The 26,551-nt window shown below is 38.8% G+C and overlaps 1 protein-coding gene across 6 annotated transcripts; it reads right to left on the bottom strand.

Annotated features, from left to right (window-relative positions):
* Window positions 1-1,923: 1,923 nt before the first annotated feature.
* FBXO30 (F-box protein 30) lies at window positions 1,924-23,531 on the bottom strand. Of its 6 annotated transcripts, none has more exons than XM_044423230.1 (6): window positions 23,329-23,510; window positions 12,825-12,865; window positions 12,409-12,508; window positions 11,377-11,408; window positions 6,317-8,393; window positions 1,924-4,843 (listed from the first exon to the last, which is right to left on the bottom strand). In XM_044423230.1, exons 5-6 carry the CDS (start codon window positions 8,375-8,377, stop codon window positions 4,640-4,642), a joined length of 2,265 nt encoding a protein of 754 aa, XP_044279165.1. In that variant the 5' UTR covers window positions 8,378-8,393; window positions 11,377-11,408; window positions 12,409-12,508; window positions 12,825-12,865; window positions 23,329-23,510; the 3' UTR covers window positions 1,924-4,639. The 6 variants fall into 6 exon arrangements, with proteins under 6 accessions (XP_044279165.1, XP_044279175.1, XP_044279145.1 ...); XM_044423240.1 differs by having other exon boundaries at window positions 12,409-12,468; XM_044423210.1 differs by having other exon boundaries at window positions 12,409-12,865.
* Window positions 23,532-26,551: the final 3,020 nt, after the last annotated feature.

The following is a 26,551-nucleotide window of genomic DNA, read 5'->3' as shown; positions in this document are numbered from 1 at the left end:
GAACTTACCCTGGAAGAAAAATGTTTAAAATGAGACTATCATACTTTGGGCACATCATAAGAATACATTAATTTTAGGGGACATCAAAGGCAGAAGATGATGACGACTAAATATAAGATTGGTTCTATAAAGAAAGCCACAGCCTTGACTTTACAAGAACTGATTAGGGCTATGAAGGACAGGTCATTTTGGAGAGCATTCATTCATATGGTCGCCGTGAGTCAGAGATAATGGCAAATGACAAGTGTTGTAGAGAAGCACTGGTATAACTGAAAAGATGTTGGAAGTAAGACCCAATACAAAAATGTTACAATATAAAAAAATTATTAGACACTTCACTGTGCTAAAATCAAATCATGAAAGCAACATAGTTCAAATATCCGTCAAGAGGGCCATTGTGGGTTAGTACTAGAGTGCAGGTCTGGAACTCAGGTGAGCTGGATTCCAGCTGGGTGACTTTGGATCAGTCACGCACACTCAGCCCAACCTACCTCGCAGGAAAATATTGAGAGCAGGAGAATTATGTAAACCGCTTTGAGTTCTTTTTAAGAAAAAAAGGTGGGATATAAATAAAAACAAAAAAGACCCGAAGTACCAGTTTACTTTCAGATGTTTTAACTGAATTTACATTTTCATCTATTGAAGGAATAAGGAATTCTACTTCAGATTCTAGAAACCATACCTTTACCACCTTAAGTATTTCATTATGCATGGGTATGGAGGATCTGTTAACACTAGAACAGATCACCTAGAACAGGTCGGCAACCTTTAACACTCAAAGAACCATTTGGACCCATTTCCCACAGAAAACAGCAGGATCTGCAAAACCCTTTTGACATCTAAAATGAAGATAACACTACATAGTTTTTTATCTTTATGCTATGTATAAAAAAACTAGTGTGTTGCATTTATGAAATCAATGAACTGCTTCAGAGAAAACAATTTTTTATTTCTGCATGCAACATTTTGAACTCCGAAAAAAAAAAAGACGCTGGATTGAAAGTTACTTTCAAATAAAATACTCAATGTCTGAGTCCTCCTCGTATTTATGAAATAAAAAGCTGAACTTACATTATCCACTAGCAGCAAACCAAACATGCCACCTGCAGCAAACCAAAAATACCATCTGCTTCTGTGTGCCCTCATCCTTTTATCACGTGGTGAAATATTGAACAAACATCCCTCTCCCAATGTAATAATCTTGCTGGAATTTTTATAATAATCTTCTTAAAACAAAGTAGATCTATATCTTCATTTTGATTTAGCTGCAGCTCTTGTTCAGTCACTAAAAACTGTTATTTTTAATCTTACATTATAAACTAGTAGGATTCCTTTCATATATTTTGAATAGGATAACAGCTTCCTGCTGAGTCAAAGTCAGTGGTAAAGGGCTGCATGCATTACACAGCAAACCCCATAAGTTAATCAGCAGTAAAAACAAATGAATCTATCCAGGTACCATTAAACATTCAGTTTTCTCCAGAAACTTTTCTTCAGATTTATCCATGGTTGGAGGGGGTGAAAGCTCAGTAAATCGGGCTCTGGTCACAGATATAGGTGTGTTTAGTGACTGATTAGCAGATAAACAGTCAAGTGATGTGAATTGTAACAGGTCCCAAGCACAGCTTTTACCATTCAGATGAAGATTACTTTGGGACAAAGATAATCTTTTCAGCAGTTTCATGTAACATGAGAGCCTGCAAGAAGCTTGTTTAGCAGAGGAATATAGTGATTTACTTAGCCAGCTTATTTACTTAACTAGCTAGTGCTGCATTCCTGAGTGGAGCTTCGAGCAGATCAGCGGCTGTGCCGGCGCGCGTTTTGAGCGTCGGAGCCACAGCAGAGGGGTTCAGGAGCCACGTGTGGCTCCGGAGCCGTGGGTTGCCAACCCCTGACCTAGAACATCAACAAAAAGGTACTAAGTAGAGAGAAATGACAAATGTGTTTTATTAGAATTATGACAGACATTGCAAAAATACCATTAACAAAAAACTTATTTAGTATTGGTAAGAAAGGAATAGCTGTGAATATGAAAAAGGCAATGCAAATGGAAAAAAACTCAAACATTCAAAATGCAAGTTATAATGCAAGAGAGAAACTCAAGTATTGATTGACAAATGACATACTACTGCTTTGTGTTTTTTAAAAAAATGCATAGCAGTATAAAATACTGATATCCTAGATTTATACTGAATTTCTGTACACAAAAGTATACAGGATAGAATTCTTGACAGCATTACTACTTTAATAGCTCTGGAGTAAGTTAACAGAACACAGTAATTAGATTTGAAAGTAAAGGTGTATGTTGCATTGAGAATGAAGTGTTCAAAATGCTTGATGTGAAAAAAAATTAACCAAATGTTCACCGCAACTATAACTGTACTTCTTTTGAAATCAGAGAACTTTCTACTGTAATTTTTATAGTTGCCGTATTCCAAGCAAAGGGCCAAGAAATATTTCTGCCCATCTTTATTCTTTAACAAGAAGTACAGTTAATGAAGTATACACTGGTTAAGATAGTTGATGGTTAAACATTAGTGTATACAGAAGGAGCCTGTAATACTGTGAAATAAGCATTATTGGCTATTTGAGGCTGACTACTCTTTCTTGAAGAAAGGCAAATGCCAAGAAATTGCTAAGGTACTTTAGATAGCTTGAGTGTAAAGATTTCCTGATTATAAGAGGCCTACATGAAAGAAGGGTCAGTATATTATCAGGACTAGTGCAGCAGTACCCCTACTTCTCTCTTCTCCAAGCCAGTAAAAAATAGAAATGTTTTCCTGTCAACTAAACACAAGATTCCACAGAGTTGAAGGAAAATTCTCTCTGGCTTCTTTAGGAGAAAGGCAGCTTTGTGAGAATAGTTAACTAATCCCAAGATCCAGGCATTACTGAAATCAGCTGTATAAAGCCAGTATCAACATTCTTCAATGGTCTCACTATATGGCACTAGAGAATGAGGCATCTTTAAAAAAGAGAGCGAGAGAGACATCCAAGGTTATTAAAAATGCAATTATGTCCCAGATTGGATTCATAAATGTTGAACATAAGAACTCATAATCAAGTATACTGAAATGACTCCATTATAAATTAGCCATTTCTATAATCTTTTCAATACTTCAACATTCAGAAATCCCTATTTCATTTATACCAACTTGTTCTGTTAGTCTGTGACACCAACCTCAATAAACTAGCAGTATCAAGTATGAAAGCCTCTGCATTAAGCTAGTATAGTTAAAGGCATTCTTATATGTACAGTAAACATTCAACACAATGTCCTCATTATGGAGGACTACAGAAAATCTGAATTTATGATATGTTTTATGCAGTGAATGGAGTTTCATCTTATAAAGATGGCATACTGACACCTCTATCCTAAACACATTTTCTTATAAGCAAATTCCAAATTTCAATGGAACTTACTTCAGTGTGTATTTAGAATCAAAGTCCTATACAATTCAAATGCCCTTAAAGCCAAGTTGAACATCTGTAGACAAGTTAACAGTAATGTATATTCCATCAATATCATGAAACTTAAGTCCTACCCATTGTATGCATCTAAAATTTTAAATTCTGAGTAGCTGGTTTACAGCAAACTACAGAAATTTTCATAATGTTCATCATTTAGCCATCCACAATTTAAAAAGGGAAGAACATTTGTGAACCCAAAATGCTACACTAGGTGTACATTCAAGACTGACTGAAATACAATTAAATTTTGTTCCATTAGACTGTTAGTAGCAGCAGCCTGTGTTGATCATAAAGGGAAGATACAATTAGAAGCAAATCTACCTGACATCAGAACATTTAATTCACTTAAGATTTAATTCTGCTCCATTAAAATAAACTGTTTCTCTACTGACTTCAAGGAATTGTGGATTACTCTCCCTATTCTTTTGCATTAGCACTAAAAACACATGTCCTATACAGGGCTAAAATCAATATTATTAAAGCAGATTTCTGTTCATGCCATGGGTATTCCTTCCTCTCCCCTGAAATCTGTTCCCACAATCTTCCAGAAGCATACTGGAGTTGGTGCACAGCAAGGGGAGGGAATTCAATCCATCAGCAGTGTCCATTCCGCTGGTGCAAGGATAGCTTGATGCAACCCTTCATATCCCCCAAAATTAGAAACTCCATTAAATATCACCAGTTTAAATGAGCACAGCAATCTTAAAAGATCAAAATACATCCTGCTAAATTCTAGCTAGAATTCAGTTTTTAAATGGTTATACCGCAACTCACAAAAAGACCAATTTAGTTCACCGTTTGGTCAGATTTCTCTCTATACAGTTTTGAGTTCCTCTCTAAATGTGCACACCCTCTAGAAGTCAGAAGCCAATAAAAGAAATGGACATCAACACATCACAAAATCCTAATGAAAACTTTACAGATGGTACAAATTATATAAAACTACCCTGTCCAGCAAGTTCCATATTTTCAAACATTAAGGCAACTTTCATTAATTCTAACCAGACAGTATTATAAAAAATAAATGCCACTTCAAAACATTATTTACATAATGAGAGTAGTTTTACATCAAAAAACTTTAGTAAATTAATAAAGTGTCACAATATATTACATAGAGGTTATATCAGGTGCTTGAGTGTATGTGCAACTGGGAGTAAATTCTTCATGTTTAAAGTACAGGTTTCAAGACGGAGCGCAAGGATCGTCCTTCTTTTGTAAGTTCTCGTGTGACACACATACATGGCAGTGGTACAGCCTCTTCCCGTCTTTCCACAGCATTGTAGTTGCATTTCTTTAAGTGGTCAGCCATGCTTACGATGTCAGCAAACTTCCACTCATTTACAGTACAAAATGCTGTGCTGAATCGCCACACCTAGAAAATAAATTTCTGATCATGAAAGTCCTCCTTTCTTACAGTGCAAGGCTGTTTTATAGTGGGGAAGCAAATGACACATCCATGAGGTACAGGTGTTCAGAAGCATGGTTGTACCCAAGCATTAAGTGTATGGTACAACAAGCAATAACCACAAACAGCCCCAAGTATGGAAGATTGTACAATGACTTGCTGCAGAAAGGTGTTCTGAATGCCATGCTATAGTAGGAGTAAGGAGAAAAAAGGGAGTATATTATAAAAATTCTGAATCAATAGTTTTTCAGAGCATTTCTCTTCTCAAAGAATTTAGTTTTGCTTTTAAATTTAAAATTGTTTTAGATGATAAGAACCTTATACAACCTATTTACTAGACCTTTTATTTAAACAGTATTTTAATAATCTTTAATATTTATAGTTTTAATTATGCAGCCAGTGTGTTTCCAAGTTTTAATTGCAATTGTAATTTTGTTTTGTTTGTGTTGTGATACATCCCGAGGCTGTGTAGCAATGGGGACAGCATATAAATCTTTAAATAAATAATAGAGTCATTTTTACAAAGGTAGAGTGTCCTGTTTGTCCAAAGATGCTTGAGATGACACACACACAACTGTGTCTGGGTCTATTTTTGTATGGACCAACTAGAAAGTCCTTGCTTCAACTTGGCACTCCTATATTACCAGATAGCTCAGGAAAAAGTGTGCTCTCATTGCTTTAGGCCACATTGTTTTAGCCACATTGTCATGAATCTACCCTATCACCCCTGCTATCTCGCCTCTGGTGAAAGACCTGAGGGATTAATTTTGTTTCTTTGGTCCACTCCAGGACCTTAACAAGGTAATTGTTTTCCTTCTTTATCTCTCCATTATTCCACTTCTATAACTTCTGGTTTTATTAGCTATAGGTCCTCATTAGTCAGTTTTGGCTGGGAAAGAATTTGACCTATCTCCTTGAGTGACCATTTGCTTTCAAAATTTTGCCTTCTGCATGACAAATATTTTTGTTTGCTTTGCTTTCACACTCTTTGTCTTATTACCCCAGTCACAACTAGTTGATCTAGTGCTGGGGTACTGGAGAGGGACCTCAGTCTAAGAGCAGATGCCTACATAGTCATCCTCTGCAAGGAGGTAGGTATTTGGCTTTCTGTTCAAACAAACTTTTTTTTACTATTGTTCTTTTATTTTACTTACACAGTTTTCCAAATTGCTTCTAAATTTTACATAATTTTAAAAATGTAAAATCTGTGTCATACACATGTATTTTATCTTCCATCTCCAATGTAGATCACTTTAAATAAAACTTGTTTTATTTTGCTATTTAAAACTCTTACATGCCTACTTCTCCATTTGTAAGGGAAAGGAAATAGTCCTTAAATGCCAAAAGAAAAATATGCTGATTCCAGAGGAAAATATAGTTTCTACCATGAACAAATATACAGAGGAAAATATAGTTTCTACCATGAACAAATATACAAACCTTCTCCTTTATTTGCCATGAAGAACTTCCATCTGGATACATCCTCTTTTCCCAAAGTAATATGACCATTCCACGTGCCTGCAGTAAGCTTCCACACACATCTCTCATTAATCGTGACACTTGTGAAAGCTGACACAAACTAAAGCCATCTAGAAAGCCTGCAATGTGTTGCAGAACTTCAAAAGGAAGATTACTCAGATGATCACTACGCAGTCCTAAGCAGCATCTCTTGTCAGGCTCTGTCAGCACAGTAGATATACAGGGCTGAACCCCAAATGACCGAAGATGCCTGTCATGAATAATCTTTGCTCCTTGTGTTGAAGGACAGAATCTGCGTTGAGAATATGTACACCCATAATAAGCCAGAGGACATCTCTGCTCCATCCAGCCATTGAGGCCAGCATGAATATCACCATGTACATTCTTAAAATGTGAAGAAAATTCATTTCTCCTAAACAATTGTCCACAAACAAATGTAAACATTGAGCGCTTTGTTTGGTATCGAGCCACACATTCTAGTACCAAGTCTAGCCCAAGAGTCTGGAAAGGGCTTGGATTTGAGAGCTGTGGATTTGCATGATCACATGCAGAGGCTGAAGCAATCTCGCCTACCATTGTATTTGTGGCCAAGATTGCAGATGGGAGAGAAAATGTTTGAGTTCCAAAATCAACACGGTATCCATCAATAACACGACTATCAGATATTCCCCTGCCACCAGGTGAGTCTCCAAGACAAAACAGTAATGCTGCTGTGATTAAGTCTATTCCCTGAAGACCCATAGGATCTTCTGTTATTTCTAGATCAGATGTATCTACTGCTTTGTCTTCCTTTGGTGCAGATAAGTAGTGATTTGCAAGGAAATTGTAGGTACGATGAGGAATTAAGGAAAATACATCTATGTTTCTGAGTCTGTCTTGTTCTATTTGCCTCTGTAATAGTTCATCGCTGTAGTCACGTGGCAGATATACATGATTAATAGTGCCATTAGAAAAACTGTGCAGAGGAATTTCTTCCCTCACTGGTGGTGCTACAGGAATAAGGTTGTAAGAATTCAATGTTTCATCACAAGAAGATGCATTAGTTATACCATTTGCTACATTAGACTGATTGAAACTACTCGTTTCTAGTTCTTCACTCTGTTGCAGAGTATCTGAGCCAGCACTGTCTACATAAAAGCCATTACATAAAGAGGTATTATCAAGGCTCATATTCAAGTTGTATTCCTGCATGGTATCGTAACAAATGTCACTTGAGCCATTTTGTTCCAACTGTGCATTTTGACCCAAGACATCTAACTGAATCCCACCAACTGCTCCCATGCTACCATCATCTTGACAGTCATATCCTAACTGTTTATGCATATTTCTATCACAGTTTTGCTCTTTTGTTTCAACATTTTCATTTGTTTCACATGGTGAAATACCAAGTTTTGAACTTAACATGCTTATATCTCTAGTAGCTGAGTTCAGGATATCCAGAGCTGTAGCTAAACTCTTCGTTGTTTCCACAGTTGCTTGATAAAGTGCACCATATGACTCTTTATCTACAGTCATCAAGCCATTTGCAAGTGTAACATCTTGGGTACTTGCAACTGAAATCTGCTCTCTGGACTTTGACACGGGATCAGCTGTTTTTGATGTCATCGTTGCAACTTTGAGAGATTCAAGGAGCATTCGCTGATCTTGAAGGGCAAGAGCCATATCTAATTGTTCAACTTCATCAACATCTTTACTTAGATTTTCATAAGATTTTCTATCAGCATAACTGACTGGCCATCGATTCCACTCCATAGTGCAGCATACCACACTCGCAGGGCATGTTTCTAGATGTTCAGCAATTTTATTTCTTGCTATAATAAAGGGACAGCCAAAGCCACTGTTCAGACAAGGCACTCTTTCAAGTGCACATAGAAGGCGATGTTCTTCAGCTTTACATGAATGAAATACTGCTCCACAAACCATTGGACAACCAATCAAGTCACAGGAAATGCCTGCCTCTGGTCTGGTCATACAACGCCGACTAACACAATTTACACAATGTATATGCTGGTGTTCTTCCATGGTGCCACGCTCAGTTCTGCAAAGACAAACAGCAAAAAGTCAGTATTTCTGTTCTTAAGTTAACAAAGCTGTAACAAAGTACTGTATTGGTATGCAGAGTACCATCCTGTGTGCAAAACTGAACCATTGACAAAGATTTGGGGGTTTTGGCTAGGATTGTTTTGAGCCTCAAACTTAAGCCTTATTTTTTCTAAAAATATTGATTTAGAATATGCACAGTTGTATGTATACCACCACATACATACTAATCAAATTAGAAAAGTGGAATCTGTTCCTGTTGTATTCAGTCATGCCCTTCTCCAAAATACTCTTTTCCATTTACTGGTCTTCCACTTTCCAGTCACTTTTTAGTAGGACCAGTGACTTGTATATAAGCACCTCCTGTAACTTTAGGCAATAAGAAATTACAATTTTAATTTAATTAAAACATTTCTATGTCGTCCTTTGCAACAGCCTCAGGATGGCTTACAGAAGATAAAAATAACAATGTAAATAATCACAAGGAGGCAACCAAATGCTAGAGAAGGGATGGAGTGCTCTGTGCCATTTTTGCCTGTAGCATAACAAACAACTGGGCTGTGTAGGGAGCAAGAGGAAAATAAAAATGTATTACTGCCATACTTGAAGGTCATTTCCAGTGTGGAAGCAGACCTCATTTTTTCATTTTTACATCACCTAATAGCAGAGGCTCTCAGGGCAGTTAACAAAAGAAAAAAATAAAACACACACAAGATAAAAATTACATTAAAACAAAAAAACCACAATAACAATTGAATCAGCATGGAAGCATAGCAACAGTACAGAATAAAATGCAGTATTAAAAATGAAGTTAAAACAAACTGTTAAAATGCTGGGAGAATAAAAAGTTCTTTACCTGGTGCCGAAAAGAATACAACGTAGGCACCAGACACACCTCTTTGGGGAACTCATTCCACAATCAGGGTGCCACAACCAAAAATCCCTCCTCTTGGGAGCAACCCATCTCACTTCCTTTGGAAGGGGCACCCAGATCTACTAGAATGCCCCCAAAATTAAGCTTTGCCACAAAATCAGTTCATTTGCTAATTATACCCTATCCACAAGTGACAGGAACCATGTGTGGAAGCATGCTCTCTCTCCAGAGCTGGTCTGAGTAACACTGAGTTTCTCTAGCCTGTCTTTGAGGTAAGAAAAAGCCTACAAGATAACAGAAGAGGGGCTGAGGTAAGAGATGGCTGTTTAGCAGCTCAAGCAGACTCCAGAAAAGAGTATATACGAAACTGCCTTATCCCGAATCAGTCCACTGATCCCTCTCACACAGTACTGTTGACACGGACTGGCAGTAGCTCTCCAAGGTTTTCCTGCCCTATCTGGAAATGCCAGGGATTCCTTCTGGAAGGAAAGTATGTGCTTTACCAGGCAAAATTACTTCTCGGTTTTCTTCTATTAAATGACACACTTTCACCAAAATTAAACAGCCAACAAGATGTATGACTATCTACCTCTAAACAGCTACTATTGTTTTGTGGGCAATGATGTAACAAGTACCCCATCTGCTCAGCAATACTGAGAATCAAGAGTGAAAACAAACATTGTTACTTATTAATGGCTTCCCAATTGACCTACATATATAAGGGAGAACTGCTTTCCATCATCAGATTAGGGAGTTGTGTGCATTCTTCAAAAACTGTATGTTATCTTAAACCTACAACCTTAAACCCTACGAGCCTATTTCTCCTACCTCCACCTACAAGTCGCTACCAGCTTCTACAGTAAAATACATCTAATGAAAGAACCTTAACATTACCTACAGCTGAAATATTTATTCTGATTAAGTGTGCATTAGTTATTCCTCATTTTTAAAAAATGATTGTGGGGGGTCATCCTGAGAAACAGTGGCCTGAATTCCTAACTCCATACCTTTGGAAAACCCCACTCTCGACTGATAATTACTATAATTCCAATAAGATTTTGAAAAAGAGACCAGCTTAAGAGCCCCAAAAAGACCCGAGGATCAGTATGGCTACTCACTATACAGACTATGTCAGATATGCAGAACTTGCAGTCCTGAGACCACTTATATTTAAGCTCAAAACATACTTGGTGACAAGTAGATACAGACTCATGTTGAAAATATGTCTCAGACTGTTACGATAGCTGATGAAAACTCTGTTTAGATTGTTCCCGTTTAGCACATTGGTAGCTCATCCTTTCTCCAATAAGCTCATGACTGCTGAGCTATCAAATTATATTTTCAGAACTCATCATTTGCTCAGATACCCAATGAGCTCTCTGGCTGAAGAGTTGAATACATCTCTCCTAAATATATGAGGCCCAAAGAGACCATTATCAATACAAACAGCACCACCAACACCCTGACAAGCTTTTAAGTGGATGTGCAGGAGTCAGCCAATAAACATCACCACCAAAAAGAACTCAGATTATTGAATATTTTGAAAATTTAAAAAGCACTTTAGATAAAGACTTGCTGGGCCAACCTATAACTTCTTATGTACATGAGACTTGGATCAGATGCTTCCTCCCATACTTGCCCTTCTGGGATAAGCTATAGTCTGCCATTACATCCAAGCCAGCAAATTCCAATTTGGAAGTCAAGTGCAAGCTACAGTTACAGACTATTTCTTGATTGTGGTATGCATTTCTGGAGGGCATAAATCATGGTTTGCTGGTTCCAACATAACCAGTGGTTTGCGGTGAAAGAAGAAATGTAGAGCATAGCAGTAACAGAAAATATGTGAACACAAGGTATGCTCACATAAAGCCAAGTGCTAGCTTAATGTTAAATATGTGCTATACTATTACAAACTAAACAATACTGATTGCCTTCTAGCACTCTGCCACAAGTTTAGCAGACCACAGCACATGGCCAACCCAGAAGTATTATTAATGCAAAGTACCTAAAAATCCTTCAGAACTGTGTTATTCAATTGAACTGAATATTTATAACTAACACACACACACACACACACACACACACATATACACATATACATACGTACTTAAATTTGTTTTCTCAACTTTCTCAGAATTTCTGAAATGGAAAAAGAGGTAGACATTCATGAAGGCATGAGAAGGTAACTTTCTGGAAAAGTTCTATATAGCATTAGAAGTATGCTGGACCATCATGTCAGGTTTGATTTATTTCTTTATTTAAAACTTTTATATCCTGTCCTTTACACAGAGGTCTCAGGATGTTCCAACAACAAAGGCACAGCATCACATCTATAATAAAAACCTGATTAAAATAGAAAATAGGTCTTTAAAACTGGGAAAATAAAAAGGGTTTGGTTCTCTCATGTGTTTTAAGAGTGAAATTCATAAGATCAGTAAAGGATTGTATTTGGTCTTACTCAAAAGCAGGCAGCCATCTCAAAAGGGTTCTAGGTAGACTATGCATTCCTTTAATCAATATCTAAAAGCTTCTAGCCCAACTATTAAAACTATAACAATTCATGTACAAGCAACAACCAACTTCATGCCTTCTTGTAGTAATCAAATCTGAGAAAACTAGGGGAGCAATTCTTTCTTTATGTGTCAAGGTGTTCTGAATGGATATTTATTAATGCTTTCTTGGAACAATAGTTTAGGCACCTTTTGGATGGCAGCATTCAATGCTGAATGTTTATATTTCAATATATTAAGAGCTTCATAGAACAGTTGCTGTAAAGCACTGTTAATACTAGAAATTTATCAAAGCCATCTCATCTATCTGAAGTGTTTCTTCTCCTTCGTATAGGCTTCCAGATAATGAGGTTCAGCATATAGGAGCAAGAAACCAGTTAAGGGAGCAATCCTATGGCACCCAGACAGCATCTGAGGGGTGCAGGATTTTTTAGATTACTAAATCAGAATCCAAAAACTGTACTCTGACCTATTCATATAGACTGCACACTTAAGATACATCAGGCTTCATAAGGCAAATTCAATCACTTTCAAAAGTAGCCAAACTAGTAATAATTCTTTTTTCATTCTTTTCCTGTATTTTTCTTCTCTGCAACACTTATTCTGGGTATTGTGGATAATGGCCTTACCAGATCAAGAGCTTCCAAGGTACAGCAGAACAATGGGGCTTTTTCTTGCAGTTTCCATTTCTATAATATGCAGGCAGGGACAATTTCACAGCCAAAACCCCTAATAAGATTTTTTTTAATCATATACAAATATGGAACAAAACTAAGAAAGCACAGGTCACAAATATTAGAAGTAACAAGATACATTAGTCATAAAGTAAAAAGAAAAGGTATTAAGTTGTGATAAAGTGAAAATTCCTTGCCTGGTACTGTTAATTTACAGACATGCAAAAAGTACCAAATTATGCTGCATGGATTCAAGCATTAAGTTGGCAGCATGCTTCATATTTAGTATGACCCTTAAATTTCCCAGTCAGAGTTTTTCACCTCCTTCATTATACCCCATCCTTCCGATCCCCTCGTATGAACATATTTACCTGAATATTATTACTGGACTGGCATTTGGGTTGATTCTTTCCTGCAACAAAAACAGTTTTAGTAAAGATGGTAAAATGTATCCTTGCTTTTTAATAGAATTTCAGTCTTTGTATTACATTACACTGCCTTGATTAGAAAAAATTGCAAAGCTCTTTTTATATTAGCATGAACATAAAACAGGGAATACATGTTCTTTAATGATGCACTTTTCTTAATAGGTTATTAAGAAACAAGGGGATTTTTGTTAATAGACCAGAATCGTAAGGGCTATATCCAGCACAAAATGTGTCCTATAGCCAACAAAATCCCATTAATGGCAAACCTTGGATAAAAATTCTTTGCCAGTTCAGGTGGAGAAATTCTTACTTCAAGAAATCAGCTTGGGAAGCAAACCTGCAGACACTAGACAGCATCTGAGGAGTTGTTCTGATTCCCAGATCTGGGTGAGACACTGCACTTTAACCTCAGAGCTGGGAATTGAGTTCTGACCACTCCCTGCCTCACAGCCAGTGTAGAAAGAACCACAGAGGAATAAAAGAAGAACCCTTCAGACAAATAAAAGAAGCCAGTTTGGTGGGCAGGAAAAGGAGGAGACTAGGGATGCCAAGATAGGACAACTCGATGCTTATCCTGAAACAGACTAGGCTGTGGCAGAACTCTAGATTCAGCTGAATGTATTCTAGCAATTCCTGTCCTGAGTTCATAATCTTTCCAGAACACTCCTTTTTAGCAGAGTAGATTGCTGTGCAGTTGATACTCATCTGTTGCAAGGAATCATAAAATCATAAAAGTTGGAAGGTACCTTGGAGGTCATCTAGTCCAAGTCTAGCTCAATGCAAGATCCAGGTATCTTTTCTCTCATTCATTCTGTTGAAGGGATAATGCTCTTGCACTAATGCTAAACAAATCTAATTTCCTAATTGACACAGGGCAGAATCAAAGAGGGTACTAATGCTTCCACTGATTCTCTTAACCCCAGCTACTTCCACTGAGCAAGTAAACATCCCACTGTTCCCATTGCAGAAGCAGGACTCATTGCATGGGTTCATACATAATGACAGGCCATAGCGGAAACCACTGCGGCATGGCTTTTCATTATGTGCAGACTGTGCAAGGGGATGAATCATGGTCTCCATGGAACCATGGAGAGAAAGCAGTTTGTCTGAACCCAGTTTCCATGTTCTTCACAGTTTCCATGTTCCTTCTAGAAAGTGTTGCAGCAAAAGCAGGCATGGCCACAGCAGACAGTCCAGCCTGCCTTCTCCACTATCTAAGTCTGAAACTGCTAAAGTGGGTGCAGCCATGCTCTGACTGGCTGTTCCACACTCCTTTTTTTCTTTTGCCTGTGCACTATCTTCCCAACAAACATGATGGTATGGTCAGAGGCAGGGGAGGGGCTTCTGAGGGTCGAATGTGGGGCACTGGAAACTGCTGGTTGCAGCTGTGTCATGTGAAGGAGTTGGGGGGCAACAGCCTGCCCACATGGATGTGCCTGGTTGCAAGGGGGGAGGTGCCCCCTTCCAGTGTGTACAAGTCCTGCACAAACAGAAACATGGACTCATCTGCAGCAAGAGAAAGACGAGGAGGAGGTGGGAGTGTGGACTGATGTACTTGGCATGGAGTATGACAGCACAGAGGCATGCTAAACCATGCACTAGTGTTCCTCTAGAGGAACAGTGCTACTATAGTGAGTAAGTGGTTGTTTGTTGTCAGCAGGGGAGAAAAACATGCTCAGAGGAGTGTGCGGACCAATGAGGAAAAGGCAGGTGATGCAGGCAAGAGCACTGCATGCTGGGATTGATTTTCAGCTATGGAGGTTTATGGAAATCAACTGCCATCAAGATGAAAGATGGAGAAGCATGCAAACCATGTGACTGTGTAACCCAAGGTAAGAAACCACACAGTGTGGTAACCACATGACATGGTTTTGCTTTGTGTGTGCATGCTGCCACTGTTTGTGCAACAGAAATTTAGCACTTTCCAGAAAAAGCCCTGAAACAAGTTTCTTAATCAGGACAGGTCAGTGGAGCTCCCTTATGCAATCTCTGCTGACCTGCCCATTCCAAAGGTAAGATTTTTGCTCTCTTCTGCTTGTTCCAGAAGCCCTGAATCATCTTTGAAAAAGCTGTGGGTCTTGCTTGAAGCAGTGGTCTCTACTTGCAAACAGGAATTGGTGAGAGATAAGGGGATCAACAAAGGTAAAAGTTCCCTATTGGATTCAGCCCGCAGGGAAGTAGGACACATAATCACTCATGACTGGCAACAGCTCCTCTGCTTCCCCATGTGATACTAGGAACTTTACAAAATAAAGAACTGATAAACACTTAATCCTCACAGCATTGCCCCATTTCACAGAACTATTATTACTTTACATAGATTTTGGCACTGACAGAATTTCTCTCTCTCAACAATGATCTGATTCCTTTTCATCTTCCGTGGAACACAGGATGTTGAAACAATGGCACTAGGGAGCCAGTGTGGTGTAGCAGTTAAGAGTAAAGCAGTGGGACTCAGGTGATCTGGGTTCCAGTTCCCATTAGGCCATGGAGCTGGCTGGGCCACTTTGGGCCAGTCACGGACTCTCAGTCCAACCTACTTCAAAGGGTTGTTGTTGGGGGATAAGTTTGAGAGCAGCAGGAGGAAAATGATGTAAGCCACTCTGAGTTCTTTAAAAGAAAAAAAAAGTGGGATATAAATTGAAATAAACAATAGATCTCCAAAGTCACACTGGAAAAGTGTCTGGAAATACTATAAAGTAACTCCATCAAATATAAGTGCTAATTTCACACACTAAGAAATTCTATTAAAAATAATAAAAAATCAACTTCTTGCTTAGCTTAACTCATTAAGTTTAACAGGAATTATACAGATTGTACAAGTAGATGCTATGAAAGCCCAATTATTGTTTTCAAAGAAAAATGGTTCAGAAGAGAAGTTTATAGTAGAATAGGAGCGGGGGTGGGGGGAATACAGAGGGAAAGTGTTTGTCCATTTCCCTGCCAAACAACTTCCTCCACCTCCTCCAACAGGTTTCCAAACACGTATTAGCAAGGGCATACTTATGCCTAGATCTCCAAACACTTATTTGGGGTGGGGGGGCACAGTGGTCAATTTTAGATCACGATAATACCAGGCAGAACAAGGGAAAAGCAATCCACACATACACATTGAGTTGGTTTGTATGCCCACATCTGTGCATGCCAGTCATGTGCTGGCAGGGAGGGGGGAAATTAGTGTGATCATCATCAGCAGGGCAGTTTGTTGTGTCTTCTGAAGCCAGCCAGGATGGCTTGTTGCAGAGGGTCACAAGTCATGCAGAACACTGCAACAGCCTGTGCTCATCTGATCATCTGGGCTTAGGCAAACATTGGATTTTTTCTATTTTAAATGGAACCCATCAAAACCAGAACTCAAAAAGGGGAGAGGGTCACCATACGCATTTGCCTGTAAATTGCAGCTATTTTATAATGTTGCAATCCAACCCACACTTCCACAGAAGTTCTGTCCAACTAAAAGTATTTATTTCCAAGCAATTACATTTCATATCAAGGTACATTACATTTATATAACACTATGCAGTGACAACAGAATACCATGCTTTGTTGGTATTTCATAACCCAGCACTGAGTTCCTCTTTCCATGGCTTTAACATTTTAATTCCTTTTAATCCAGGCAATAAACTATTTTCCACAGTCAGATGTGACAATCTCATGGTTCAACTGAATGGCTTGTGACCACAAATTATTACAAATCCCATAAATGCTTTTCATGCACTGTATTTTCACTCTTTCTATAAAGCATGATTTGTAGATTTCTTCCTCTGTAAATTGATAGTGCAAGTTTAGCAATATCAATTTTTGTTAAAATGGATCACATGCACAACTACCATCTATTTTGAAAGTTTTTCCCTTATTCAAACTTTCTGATACATTACTTTTCACCCAAAAGTGCATTCTTTTTGAAAATTTACCAGGGAAGGGGCAAGGAAAGGAACTGCAAGTAAAAAGAAAACCTTTCTTTGTTCTTTTGGAGCCACTAATTGATTCAAATCCCAACAATACTCTTGGAAGCTATGCATACTTCAAGGGTTCTTCCATCTCCAGCTCTGAAATGCCCCTAAAACTTACTTCATGTTTTCAGAATAGCTGAAAGAGAGGACAGCCTTGTTCCAAGTATGCGCACACGCATGCACACACTGTAGAAGCAGTATAAGCAACATGTAAATTAGATTAACATTCTGTAGATTTACATACATCAACAATAGCCAAAATAGAATTGTAATGGAATCTAAGAATGGGGAAAGAAACAAATGTCTTGTAAGTCCTGCAAGCTTTTACAACTTACTACATTCTAGGGATTTTGACATACGTTCCTTTGGTGTTTTTTCCCCAATTACTAGTTAATTAAGGGGGTACGCTCCTCAAGTACCAACACTGCTACCTTTTGACATAATTGCCAAATATATATATATAATTGGCATTATTAGACAAATTTTCAATGTATAGATACCTTTTTATTAATTTTGGGCATAGTCCTTGCTGCTTCTCTTATTATCTTGTTCCAGAAATGGTCCACAGTGATGCCAGATTTTAAGTTTCACAAAGAGAAGAATCATAGTAAGCAAACAAGCACACAGTGGCCTTGAATATCATTCAGTCTTATTTCTCAGCTTTGCTGCTTGCCAGCACAGGTTTCTTAGACAATGGCATTCTTCTAGATACCTGTTCTTCTTGCCTCTTTAAATGCAGTATTTTCAACGTATGGATGCACAGCTGTTGAAATATAACTGCTAAAACAGGATTTAAGGTCCAAAATATTATATTCACTTGGATTAAACCAAGGCTGTGGAGTAGGAGTTGGGCCCATCCTGGAGTCAGAAGCAGTTCTTGGATTCAAGAAAAATGTGCCAACTTGAACTCTGACTGCTAATATTTTTAAATTGTAATATAAATAATATGTTACATTTTCTATTTCACAGATAATTTGATTAACCTATTTTTCATGTTCTATTTTCAAGATATATTTAATTTTGCATTTTAGTGAAAATAGCACTTCATGAAAAAATGCACAATGGCAAAAAAGTGTCAACAAAGTCAGCTGTTTCTGAACAACAGCAACAGATGGAAAATAGTATGTGTGTCAGTGTATTATGGAAGATGATGGTTGTGAAAAGCAAGAAAAGCAAAAATTAGTCGTTTTGTGGTTCTGATAAAAATGCATCAAATTTAAAAAGATACTTGAAGCATTTTATAGATTGAAAGCATGCAATCAATATAACAAATAAGTATTAGTGTATTTATTTCCCATATTGATATATAATTAAAGGAGATGGGGACAAAGGTTTTATGTATCAACTCCACAGCCCTGGATTAAACTGCAATCTTTGAAATAAAATGGGAAATATGGGACTGAAATATTTTATAGGAGTTATGATCTTTCATTGTGTACATGTCTTTCTTCTTCTTCTTCTTATTATTATTATTATTATTATTATTATTATTATACTCTATCCTGCTCCTAGATTCACTTACCAGAACCCACTTTTATTGAGAGCTGTGGAACTTGCTTTCTATTCAGTAGGTTAAGATAACATATGCTCAGATATATAGCCTCTTACTAACAAACAATCCTAAAAAGAACAGCTGCTCATTTCTGATTAGGCAATGTCAGCAACTAGGTTCAGTTCATCTGAGATGTTCAAGTATGTGTGCTTGCTTGTTACCAACCAAGAAACCTAAAAATACACACAGTTCTGGTGAGATGTACACTGCTCTTAAAAGGTACAGGCCACCTGATGTTATTGTACATATTACAGTCAGCTGACTAGAGCTGTCATAATGCTTTTGGAGACTCTGCTGCCACAACTAGAATTCCAGCCAGCAATTCTATAACAAATGTTTGTATGAACAACTATGGTCACAATAATGACTTGAATGATTCAGCCCTCTATATTCCAAGTATAATCCAGATACTTTTCTTGTGTATCCTGTTTCTATAGCTACATTTTGAAAATTTGAATTGTGGAGTTAGCTCATCCTCAGAGTGCATTTTTATCTAATTTATATATTTAACAAATCATTTAAAATTCAGAGGTTATTGGCTTAATTCAGGCATCACACCAAACAATCGTCTGTGCTCATGATAGGTCAGAATCTATACCTCAGTTTGAGTTTCCAGAAACATAAAAGGAAAACAATCTACAGCTGCATGCCTGGTTTTGTTTTCATCTGTTCAGCAAAGCCAGCATCCTAAGTTCATAAATTCACTCATACCTCCTGGGTTAAAGCAAGATCCTTAAGGGTGATTTTGTGTCAGCTAAATGCCACAACTAGCATAAAGTGACCATACTTGTTGCCACTTCACTCCTACCTTTATACAAGTAGTAAAATAAGTCAAAATTTTACAGTTAACAAGAGCTTTCCACTGTATCTAAACTGTAAAACTATTGCTCATGGCTTCCAAGTAAGCCAGGATCTGCAGGCCAACGTTAAACATTCTCATTTGTTTGAATTTACTATTATTTTCCTGTTCTTACAAAGTCCACATCTTCCTACCATTTTTCTAAAACTACAATGTAGAAAGAAGAATTCATTTTTTTATACATGTATTTATAGGCCGCCTATAACTGCCAAGCTCTTCCTAGGTGGCTTACAGTACACATTCAAATAAAACACATTAAAAATCTATTAAAACACAACAAATTAAAACATGCCTACATCTACAAGCTGTATAATTTTAAAGTTTGATCTGGAATCAAAGCTGAGAATATCCCAGAGGCTTCTGATAACATAATTGCCTTGCTACATGAATAGAGATTTCGGTTATTTAGGAAGCATAATATGAAAGAGCACAGTATTAAAATTACTGCTTCATCACCATCTATTTTTTTATTTATTTTATATTGTTAATTTTAATTTTATATTGTTATTTTTGTATTTTATTGTATTTTATTGTGTTGTAAGCCGCCCCGAGGCTTCGGCAAGGGGCGGCATAGAAATGTTTTAATAAATAAATAAATTCACAGCAAGGCCATGGGGAAAATTATACATTTAATGATATTTAGCCAGTGAGAATGTGATTTTGCAATGAGTGTTTTTTTTTAAAGAAAATCAAGAATTCTGTAAAGATCAAGTCTCAAGTCAAATGCTCCTTGTACAGACATATTAATACCTTAAATGAGAGTTAAATTTCTTTACTCAGAATGAATCACTTCAAAGATCTTCTTAGAACTGATGACATTTGTGAAGTTTATGACATTTTCAAAATATTTATATTTTATATTTTTATATGTACTATTTACTATTATAGTTATATTAACTTATGGAATTAACTACTTTGGTTTTGGAAATGGGATTTGTTCTGTGCCTAATATCATTAAGTAAAAGAACTATGGATATAAATGAAACGTACCTATCCAGCTATTTAGAATGGATTTTTTCTCCTCCTAATTGTCAATATAACTTAAAAATGAGACAAGCAATATTATAACACAACTGGACATTCTGAGTTATTTTTGTTGACCTATGTCCTGTTCTAACCTGTAAGCAGATTTCTAATCTGAGGGGGTTTTTCTTTTTAAGAGATGCTGCACTGAAAACAACTACAGTTGCAGAACTTGCTGCCACGTGCTGGATTGGAGTGACACATGCGACTTTTAACTGATGGTGTATTTAACTCTGATAACCAGACAGTGTTATATCTGAGGGAAAGGTTCCAGATCATAATAGCAAAGCCTGTCAAAATTAATGTTCTCCTCAGCCAGAAATCCTGGCACTCAGCAGCTGTGTAAGAATGGATTGGGGTCCTAATCAGATGTGTAACTTTGTAACCACAGAAAACAGAGTCTCTCCTTAAACCACTTCAGAGAAAAACACAATAGTCCAAGTGTGTAGACATTCAGAAGTCACACATCTGATACTTAATTTTCATTTATCAGATGAATATGAGTTCTCTGCCTTTGATAAATCATGATTTGAAAATGGAACTGCAACTTAATCGTGTATACCCTTAGGCCTCTTTACAATGAACTACAGGACTAACACATAGGTGAAATATATCCAAATGTGGTTAATCTGCAAGATGGTAACAGTTACATGAACAGTGAAAGTATGACTCCTTGTCATTAATTACTGAAACTGTAGCCCAAGTAGAAGATACAGTATGTGATAATGTCACGTGAAAAGAATACAGAGAACCTTCTCTTCCAAGGTGTTACGTCCCCTGGTAGACTACTTGGAAGTAAATTCCTTTAAAATCAATGGGACTTGTTCTCAAAGAATGTGGCTCAGATTGATGTGTTTCCAGAAAGATCTTCATAGACTAAGGACCACCACTGTACTCCCGTTCTTTCTGTTATGTCAGCAAGATCAACTAGTGTTTTGGCTGGGTTTTGTTTCCAGATCCACTTAATTCCTGTTGACCTAGTGTCCTTATAGTGCATGGGAAGTGCTGGAGACTGCCCTATGGCTAGATTCCTTTATACACTTATTTGGAGTAAGTCTCACATCATTGAACTCAATGGGGCTTATTTATGAATTAGGCATGCATAGAAGTACACTTTTAATAGCTTAATATAATATGGCTGAACAATATTTGCACCATATTGTTTCCAAAACAATGCTATTTCTGAAACAACTGCAACATAGCTTCAAGATAGCTTTATAAAATAATATAAAAACTGAGAAATCTCAAAATTTCCTTATTTTATTATGAATAAAAATACAATTATAATAATACTGTTGCCACAGCTGCAACTCTCTGAATGTACCCAAGAAGAAGAACAGGGGAAAATGGAAGATTAAAAGCTTGTGTATGGAAACTACATAAGTTAACTTCCTGACTGCCAATATTTCAGATAAGATGAATGATTCCAAAGTCTTATTTTCAAAGAGTCATTGACAACTATGACTCAGCTAAAATATACTTCAATGCATTGTCACTGCATGACGTAAACCATGCTGTTGAAAGGAGCATTCCTATTTGGTAATGAATGATCATTCAGAATTATTTTCAACATGTTAGTGTGTGAGGGAGGGAGGTATTTTGGGCTGAAAACAACACAGTGCAATATTATATACATCTACATCTACACAGAAGTAGTCTCATTGTATCCAGTGAGGAAAGCAGATATATAACTGCAAGTTAAAACAACCTTAACTTCTTATCCTTTCACTGCAAAAGCATTTAAGAATTTTAGCACCAATTTTCATCATGATGCCTACTGAATAAAAAAGTCAACTTTTTTCACAGAAGTAGCATAACTTGCTTAGTCATTTATTTTAGATTATGCCACTGTTCAGTGTTTGCTCTTTTAAAGAAATCTGAGTTTCCTCATTTCCTAATTGCAAATTCTGCTTCCCAAACTTTATGTAGTTATTACATTCTGCTATCAACTAAGAAATGTTTCAAAATACTGCACCCACACACCCCCTTTCAACAGACAACTGAATACATTATTATTCAGTTGGAGAATTAGCACTACTTTCCCGAGAGCTCAATTCTTCCTTATAATGCGTTTTGACCAGAGCAACCATCCTTCCCTTCCTCATGTTTAGCATGGGAGCAATAATGCCTCCTTTTAAGGCACAGACTTCCTTGACAGGACAGCCCTCATTGGAACAAGTTATCTAGGCAAAATTCCAGTTCCATTCAACCATTTGATTTTTTCTTTAAACATCCAGAGAGAGCAACGCAGAACATTCCTGTTAGTGAATCCTGAGCGAGCTCTCCTTGTAAAGTTATTCAACACCTTGTGTCGGGGCGTGAAGAGAAGCAGCGAGCCACGCGATGACTCGCAGCTGTTTTCCCCACGCCACTCACCATGGAGCTCTATTTGACCCGTGGCAGTTGGGTGTGTGCACACGGCTGTACGTTTGCGCACCTCCGCGTATTACTGCCGCAGAAATGCTAATTCATCGGCACCGGGCTGAATAAAGAGGTGCTCCCTCTCTGTCTACACCATTGCCATTGTTCCTAGATAGGAAAGGGTGCAAGGAAAGAGACTACGTAGGGAGGGAAGAAACCAGCGTGGCACATCTTTTCTTTTCGCACGACACTCCTCTTAAACACAGCGAGGTCCCCTTCCTAAGAAAGGGACCGCGAGAAGAAAAGCCAAAGCCAGCCGAATCTTCCAAGCAAAGCAAAGGAGCCGCGACGCCTCCCGCGCACCCCGAAAGGACACGCACCAACTGTCAGCGGGGCGGCGAGGGCCGCCCGCCGCCTCACAGCCCCCTGCCAAGCGCGGTTCTGACGGACCGACCCGGTCCCGGCCCATTCTGCCTGGCCGAGGCCCAAGGAGGGACTCCCCAGCCGCGGACAACGGCACTATAGCAGCAACCGCCGCCATTTGTTTACTTCTCGGCCGGCAGGGAGCAGCAACAGCCGCAGTCCGAGACCCCCGAAGGAAGCAGCCTCATGAAGGCAGGCAGGCAGGCAGGCAGGTAGCCCGCCCGCCCGCCAGCCCCTTCCCCTCCCCGCTCCCGGGTTTCCTCACGCAGAACTCACCGCCCGGTCCACCCTCCGCGAAGCAGCTCGAACATGGAGCCAGCGAGCGGACGACAGAGCGGCCCCGCCCAGACGCGCCAGGATCCGATCCGGTTCCGGCGAGAGGTGGGGTCGAGGACCGCGAGCCCAGCTCCCAGCGTCGCTTTCCGGCCCTGCCAGCCTCGCTCCCTCGGCTCCTTGTCCCACGCCTCCGGCTGGCTGGGGAACGGGTGCCGTAAAGGAGCGAAGGGGAGGAGCCGCAGGAGACGGCGCCGGCACGAGTGTCGGTGACGCAAAGACGGAGGCGACGCGGCGGGCGGGCGGCCGGCCGCTCTCTCGGGCGGGGGGGCCGTGCGAAGCCGCTGGTCGGGCGCCTCCTGCCGGGCATTGTGCTGTCCGCGACATGCGTGTTCGGGAGCAAGCTGCGCTGTCCGAAAGCGGTGAGATTGGCCCTGGAGTAAACATGCGTGGGATCAGGCCTCGTGAGGCTCTATTCAGTTTAAAGCATCGCAGGAGTGTAGTGGGACACACGCTGTGCTTCATTTTAATCATTTGCTCCGGAATCCTGCACCTTTAGTTCTGTGGGGCAAGAGCGATAGACCCAGGCCCCTAACCCTTTGGACTGGGGGACACATTCGGAAATTAGAAAAAGTACCTCTAAATTATAACACCCTTTTCAGACATGTAACCACACCTCATCCACTCATCATACAAGCACGCATCCCTCTTTTTCCATCTCCCAGCCCTGGCTCCTTCCCCAGCCTTTTGTAAGCTCATTTTACAGGTCTGCAGTCTTCCCTGCCTCATCCCACAGTCCTCTCAAGATCATCCCACTGCATACCATGCACATGACAGGAAGCAGCTGGGGCCTTTGGCTTGGTTGTCTTTAACTTCTTTTCTGTGAAAAGTTTTAGTGGGTAGTCAGGTCTAACATAGTGGTCTCCAGCTATCCACTAGGAATGCCTTTGTAGCCTCTGCCTGTAGCAGAAAATGTGGCTAGCTTTTATTTTAAAGCTTCACAGACTCAACCTATACTGATATGTTAAAATTAAAGGATGGACAAGTGACATACTTTTAGTATTTCCCTGAAATCAGTCACCTAACATGGAGCTTCCTTAATTTGTAGTTGTACATACTCAGACTGAAGTGCTTTTCTTTAGTATTGTTTTTTTCAATATTCTGTTTTGCCATTGAAAATATTCTGGGACTAGGCCTTTGCCACAACTCTCTGAAGGAGAAGAAACAATATACCTGCACACCTTATTTCCAACCATTGATTCGTATTATTTTACAGGCGCAACTACCTTGAGTTGCACTTGCTGCATTTTGTAAAATGATGCTACAGAACGGCATTAATTGGAAGACTCCTAATGCTACCAATACGAAGGCATTTTATGCAGATATTCTGTCTTTTGTTGTTGTTGTTGCTGTTAATGTACTTTCTGTAGGAGGAACAATAATGGAAGAAAGGGTGGAAAAATACAGGAGTGTTACAAGTAGAAGGCAATTGTAAAACTCTGAATGAGGCAAGATTTGGCTTGGATTAGAAGCACCCTAATCTCCTTGCTTTAAATTAATTACATGCAACATTTTCTTAAAAGTTCCTGGACACAAGAGACTATTGGCTTCAGTGCCCCCAAATCTCTGTTGAATCTTGTTCAGATAATCAAATGGGGAAGTTGGAGTCAATTTAGAGAATGGGAAAGCTCAATAGTTCTCTTTTAAATGTCAAATGATGACAATAGGAGGTAGAAGAGAATGTTTAATCTAGCCAACACAGCTTCAAGAAAAAAAAAAAAACCTGAGCAGAATGATCCTATGGCTCCTAGACAACTTCTAGAGGTTTATAGGATTCATTTGGAGGATCTGCCCTCACCCCCACCCCCTCTTAGGCACAGCTGAAAGATCCTGTTGGTTGCTTTTCTGAAGTGATAAGAGAAAGGGGTTTAGGTGTGTTCCACAGGGTGGGGAGGGAAAGAGATGGGCATTGCCAAGGTAAGATACAGCTTGGCAGCACCTCAGTCTCCTTCCCTCCAACTTTGAAGTGTCACAGTTAGCCAAAAAGGACCACCTAGCTGCTTTGCAGAGCTGACGGAATCTGCCCTGCATAGGAAAACCCATAATATTCCAAGTTCAAAGGATTATAGGCAGCATGATTGGATTGTACCTTAAACCCTTGATAAAATAATTCCAATGCCCAAAGTGTCCAAAGCTGCTTTATTTTCCTTGATAGCCTTTATGGGTTGATACTGCAACCTGATTTCTCTGATAAGGTCATGCCTTTCCAAATAAAAAATATTAGTAGCAACCCTCTGCACTAGCTTCAGACTATATACTTAATGATTTTTATCGCTGATGGGTCATATTAATATCTTTAAAATCAATATAAAGACTTTTGAAATATAAAGCATGTACAGAAAATTGAACCCACATGCTTCAATGTCTTTTCTCTTAGAAGCTTTTCAGTGTTAGAATGTTAACTGGCCACATTTATCTACAGAACCATGTGGGCAAAACTGTATAATCCATAATGTCTAGCCCCTCAAAATATCTCCATTCTTTTCCACAATCTTAGGGGCATATTTTTCTATCCATCAAACTACCTTGAATATGGGTGACAGCATCACAAACAAAAGGTGCATAATTTCCTTCACACATTACCTGGAAGCCCACCTTTTTACTAATTTTGTTTTGTAGTTTGTTTTTTTTGGGGGGGGTCTCTTTGTTCCTTTTCTTTTTCCTGCTTATCATAAAGTCTGAAGCAACTTGATAATTTAGCATGTTTGAGCATATGCACCTCCAAGAGTAACAGCTTTTTTCTTTCTATAGTATTCTTGTTGTAGGAGCACTCCTTGTTTTAGTTGCAATTTGCAGTTCCTCAAATATATGAGATTTTAAAACTCCCAGATTATGCCAAATTCATCTGGTTACACACAGCTGAATTTTCCCCAGGCTCTATATAACCTCTTAGTTTCTTATAAATATGGAAAAGGTGATGCTATAGTCATCTTGAAGTTTCGAGGCCTGACACACAGATGACAAAGCAAATTTGTTCTCTGTTGGTCTTTAGGACAGAGACCAAAGTAACTGGTTCTCAAATTACCAGAAAGGGGATTTCAACCCAGCATTTCAAGGAACTTGCTGAATGATCTAGCAGTTCAATACTGCAACAGACTGCTCTGAAAAGGGGTGCTTTCCTTTGTTACATGTTTTCAAATATAGTCTGGATGGGCATCTGTTAGAA

This window comes from Varanus komodoensis, unplaced genomic scaffold (genome assembly GCF_004798865.1).
Source record: "Varanus komodoensis strain SLA01 unplaced genomic scaffold, ASM479886v1 scaffold1, whole genome shotgun sequence".
In the NCBI taxonomy this organism is placed as follows: Eukaryota; Metazoa; Chordata; class Lepidosauria; order Squamata; family Varanidae; genus Varanus; species Varanus komodoensis.
Note: the sequence above shows the minus strand (reverse complement) of the source record. Positions and strands in the feature narration are given on the sequence as shown.

What these genes read in the sequence shown, in the direction of transcription:
- FBXO30 (XM_044423201.1), bottom strand. Translation starts at nt 23,363, where the DNA reads ATGTTCGAGCTGCTTCGCGGAGGGTGGACCGGGCG. An exon ending in CGCGGAGGGTGGACCGGGCG is followed by an intron (nt 8,394 to 23,328) that starts GTGAGTTCTGCG and finishes TTGTCTTTGCAG; the next exon opens with AACTGAGCGTGGCACCATGG. An exon ending in CATGGCAAATAAAGGAGAAG is followed by an intron (nt 4,844 to 6,316) that starts GTTTGTATATTT and finishes TTTATTTTCTAG; the next exon opens with GTGTGGCGATTCAGCACAGC.